At 34.2% G+C, this 5,222-nt stretch overlaps 1 protein-coding gene across 2 annotated transcripts; it reads left to right on the forward strand.

The window, feature by feature from the left end:
- The first annotated feature begins 683 nt into the window (after positions 1-683).
- LOC105178778 lies at positions 684-4,722 on the forward strand. 2 transcript variants are annotated; one of them, XM_011102328.2, is made up of 4 exons: positions 684-741; positions 882-996; positions 3,007-3,199; positions 4,336-4,722. In XM_011102328.2, the coding sequence occupies exons 2-4, from the start codon at positions 937-939 to the stop codon at positions 4,464-4,466; spliced, it is 384 nt and encodes a 127-aa protein (XP_011100630.1). In that variant the 5' UTR covers positions 684-741; positions 882-936; the 3' UTR covers positions 4,467-4,722. The 2 variants fall into 2 exon arrangements, with proteins under 2 accessions (XP_011100630.1, XP_011100629.1); XM_011102327.2 differs by lacking the exon at positions 684-741 and having other exon boundaries at positions 837-996.
- The last annotated feature ends 500 nt before the right edge of the window (positions 4,723-5,222 follow it).

Here is a 5,222-nt window from a genome sequence, read left to right on the forward strand (position 1 = left end):
ACCCCCTCTCTTGAGATTTAGTGTAACTACATATAGACTCGTGCAGTTTAAAAAATTACATCTAATACCCTTAAAATTTACTTTCGTCTAACAAATAAGTCCCTCCGTTAGTCAAAATTTACTTAATTTAACAATAAGTCAATCGGGTGTAAATATCAATTCTCATTCATTTTTTTTGTTAATAGCAGTAAATTCAGTGAATTTTAACTAATTGAAAGACTTATTTGTTAGGTAGAAACAAATTTCAAGGGTGTTATATGTAATTTTCAAATTAAAGGGGGTATAAATATAATTCCACAAAATCTCAAAAAAGACCAGTGTAATTATCTCTATAAAATTTTTAAATTTTTATTTTTAACTATATTTTATAGTATATTGACGAACTTAAAATACATTTCATATAAAGTCATGTAAAATTCCCCCCTAAAATTCAAATTCTTACATCTAAAGGCAGCGTTACAATATTATTATTAACTGTCTTTGGAGCGGGGTAAAAATGGAAAGAGAGAAAAGGTAAGAAATTGGGGAAGAAGGGAAGGGTAATTTGGAGAAAGCAAATGGGATAAGGAAGTGGCATTTCATTTGAGTTGACAACAACAATAACAAAAGCTACTTAGTTTAGTTTAGTTTAGTTTAGTAGGCCAAACCAGACTCCCAAAAGTTAAAGTACCTTAACCCCCCCACCCCCCTCACCCCCCAAATGTAGAGAATCGCAGCCCTTAATTTCCTATAATTTTAAAGGTTTGGATTTTGCTTTTCTTGCAATTATTGGCATCAACTGTTATTTTTGTACTATGCGCGCAATAACAATGTGATAAAGTTATTACTAGACTAGTATTATTATTTTTGATCTGAATTTGCACGCCGTTGTTGAATTTCAGGTTCTTTTTATTTTTTTTCTTCCAAAAGGGGCCTTCAGTATTTGGGTTCTGCGACATGAGCAAAGACAAAGAGAGGCCACCGGAGCCTCTTGATTTCTTTATATGGACTGTTGAGGTAATCTCTTTTCTTTTCTTTGTTTTTTTTTTTTTGAATTGTGTTTTTTTTTAAACTTATTTTGATCTCATGCTTATTTTTTTGGATCTTGTACTTCACTACTGTAATTCTTTTGGATTTAATTCTAATTTGGGTTTTTCTTGTTTCCATTGATCAAATTCTTGATGTTTGGTTAGTTAGATGGGGAGTGGCGTGTCTGAAACAATCCCCAATTCGTTTTCTTTGTGGAGTTGTTGGGTTTAGTCCATGTGAGGTGTATTTGGTACTGCATAAAATTTTACATATTTTGGAACTTGTACCTTTGGCTCCTGTTTCTTGCTGAATGTGGAGAACTGGGCCTTTCTGGATAGTGAATTGTGGAATGCTTCAGCTAATTGAGCATTTGATTCATGTCAATTATAGAGCTGCTTGGTGTCTTTATGCCTTCTTTTAAATGCAAAGCCGTCGGTCAATCATATTCGCCAGGAACTAGTGTGGTCTTCCCGGTTCCCCTCTTTCACAGGATGTAATATTTTTAAGTTAAGCGATTTGCAGTTTGTTTGGTCCAAGGATTTTGCTAAGAAAAGTTGCATTATACCAAAGAAATACAGTTCTGTTGGGTTGCAAAGAAAAACATGGAGGAAAGGAATCCAGAAGAAGGGGATGATGAATGTATTAGAGAAGGAAAGAGGGTCAACGAAGCTTTTCTGTCTTTGTCCTCACGTTTTTTTGAGGAAAATGAGTTCTTCCCAATTATTATATATTTTCTTTTATGTTTTATGTTTACTGGTATTTTCCGTGACAACCCAACAACCAGAATTATTTCCTCAAGCATTTTCTTTTTCTTTCCCGAACAAACTCTTTGTATTTATCAGTGTTAGGAAATTTTTACTAACTATGTGGGCTTCTTTTGCTACTTGGTGTATGAAGTCCTTGTATGCTGGTCAGTGAGAAACTTGGCCAACTATGACATGTTTTAGGTCGGGTGGGGATTGTCTTATCTACAATCAGAAACTGGCACTGAACAAGGCAAGAATTGGTACAAAGAGTATAGACTAATGACTGAGGAGCTCATTCCTTGATTTTATTATGAGATTGTGGTTTGATATACTTTATCCGGTAATAGAGCAAGTAGCTGAATTCATTTATGTTTGAGTTGTGGTTTGACCTACTTTATCCACTAATAGAACAAGTAGCTCAGTTCATTTATGTTCAATTATACTCTATAATTTCTCACAAATATAAGCTTCACGAGTGAACTCTTGAAGTGACTTTCCGTGTAAGGGAAGTTTCTTTGCTTATCGATGTAATAGGTGTAGTTGGGTGTATACATTGTTTTAATGCTTTACGACTTTGAAAATAACATGGTTGGTTTTTTGTGCTAGCAGTGTGGCAGCTGCTGTATTGTTGAGAAACATTATTGGTCATAGAAGTACCTTGCAGCTATCTGTTCAAAGTCATAATGTTGTTTCGCAGTACTTTCTGATCATTATATCATATTAGGCATCTAAAATAGTTGCTGTGGGATGATAGTTCCTATGTATTCTGTAGTTTGATCTGTAGTGTCTCTTCGTCCTGTCTTCTACTCTTTCTTTTCTAATATCTTCAAATTACCTCCATGCTGGTTCCTACATGTAACTTCTTTTGATGCTTTATAACCTATATGATCAAATATAATCCTTCTTGCCTCAACTTCTGATCCTAAACACCAAAATGTAAGCATGCCTAATTTCGTCAGCCTCAAGAAGGGTGAACCAGTCCAGGTTCTTGGTTGTTTGTGCTCTCAATTTCTCTATGTTTTTACCTATTCAAAACTTAAAAAGCTAATGTCGTTAGCTCCAAAAGGGCGAAAGACTCCTGGAACATGAGATTGCTTAACAAATTGTTTTGCTAAGAAAATAAAGTTGGAAGCATGGGTTTCATCTCTTTGTTATTTCGGAGGACAAAAAGGAGTAGAAAAGATAGAGAAAGGAAATAATTGTTGTGGAAAGAATTTTAATCAACTCCCTTGGATTTCTCTTTTCTTCATAGGATGTTGGCTTGTGGTTGGAAGAAATAAATCTTGGTAGCTATCGCCAAGTTTTCAAAGAAAATGGGGTCAATGGTGAGTATTTGGAAGGGATGTCAATGTTCACAACCGAACAGATCCTTCGGTTCATAAGGAAGTGCCATATGAAATGGGGTGACTTTATAACCTTGTGCAAGGAGCTGAGGCGAATAAAAGGTTCCTTTCTCCCTCTCTTCCCCCTTTTCCATTCAGTCGGTCTCCCTTGTGATATAAAATCTAATGTTAATACATTTTAAGCTGGAGTCAGTTGCTGGTTTCAAATTAATGTTCTCTTGAAGTTTCCTGGTTATTTGAGTTAAGATCATGATTTCTTATGCCAACGTTACTATGCACATGATGCTGTACAGCTGCTGCTGAACTCTCAGCTCATGAAGTTATAACACTTTACTCAATGACGGATAATCATGCCAATATGCATATTAAGAATTTGTTTTCATGTAGTTTACTTATTCATTTACCAATTTGGAGTATATTGTTCCTTTTCACTGACATTCTACTTAGATGGACAATTGGAGAGAAACTAGGTGAGTTTATGAAGGTTTTTGTTTACATTGTTTACAGGGGATGATCATTGATCGACATCATGAATTGTAGTTTTGCTTGTTTAGAAGGCTTCAACTTGGTTATTCTACTGTTTTGGTTGAATCAATGAGCTTCTTTCATTTATTCTTAAATCTCAAAGACGGGAAAATAGAAGCGTAAAGCATATGATGTCCTCTTACCCAGCCCAGCATCTATGGAGATTAAATCCATAAAAGGGAAAAAGTTAAATATATATTCGCCCACTAGCAACAGGACCAATAACTTAAAAATAAATGAAATAAATAAAATTGGATAGTACAATCCCTAGTATCATATAATTTTAGAAATATCCATAGGAAAACAGGCGGTGGGGTGAGGGCATATGAGTGAGAAAACAATCAAAGACGGCATTCAGAAAGTGGAGTTTTAGTCTTTCATGATACTGTCTTGATGGTTGATATAATAGCCAGGCACTTGGTCAGGGAGTTGAATGTGATGCTCTTTGTGCCACTCAGCCTAGAGATGGAGACAGTTGATTATGTTTTTCAAGAATGAAACTGTTCATCAGTGCAAATGCAGAACACAGACTGTGAAAAGTACAGTTTCGTGTTCTCCAGAGCTCTGCTGCTATCTTACTTCTCTTTATGTGCTCTTGCATTTTCCTTTCTCTTGTAAAATACCATTTTTCATCTTCTTGATTCTTCATGCTCTTGCATTTTCCTCTCTGATACGAAATCGCAAATCTTAACTGATTCCGAATCATGCATCAGTGGCTTGCTTGAAAGGGGAGCAAAAGGTACGACGACCTTGGTGGGCTCCGTCTTGTCTTTCGGTTGTATTTGTCAAGGCAGCGAAACGCAACAGGCAGTCTCGAGTCGTGTCTTTGAAGCTGGAACCTTGATGTAGATTTGCTTGTATGTAACTACTTTTGATTTTCAGTTGTCCCATGTGTGGGAAGCCTAGAAAAGTAGGAAAAGGAATACATAATATATTTCCTTTTGTTCTTAAATTTTGCTAAGCAATGTTGGGTTCATCTTCTTCTTGGGAGGAGCCTTTCTCCTTTGTCTGCACAAAACTATAATAGTTCACTTTCTTTTGTTTGGGATTTGTTGAGGAACAACATATCTATATATAGACAAAGATGTTTGGGTTCTGTATATTTGAGTTCGGATTTGTTGTATAATGTCAGCTCAAGATTTTACCAAATGTGTGAAGAAATATTTCTTGAAAATCTGGAAATGTTTGGATGAGTTAGTTCATATTTTTTGACCATTTGATATTTTATTTTTAAAAATGTGGGGTTTAGTCTTTTGAAAATAAAATTGAAATCATTTTCTAATAAATATGCCAAACTAAACACCATTTTATATTGCAGATGCAAATATTTATTTCTTTATTTTTATTTTAAAAGTTTCATATTGAACTAAAATGAATTTATATATTTTTTTTCTTTCATGGGAAAGTGAATATTGCACTATCTCTATGAAAACCGGTAAATAAGAAATCGAAAGCATTTAGTTATTTATAAAATTAATATATACTCTATTTGTATGAAAAGATTTGAATTTTTAAAATAAGAATTTGAGAAAAAAACATTAAATGAATAAATTAAAAAAATTGAATTTAAAGGAATATTAACAGAAATAATACTAAATGA

Source organism: Sesamum indicum, unplaced genomic scaffold (assembly GCF_000512975.1).
Source record: "Sesamum indicum cultivar Zhongzhi No. 13 unplaced genomic scaffold, S_indicum_v1.0 scaffold00057, whole genome shotgun sequence".
Lineage (NCBI taxonomy): Eukaryota > Viridiplantae > Streptophyta > Magnoliopsida > Lamiales > Pedaliaceae > Sesamum > Sesamum indicum.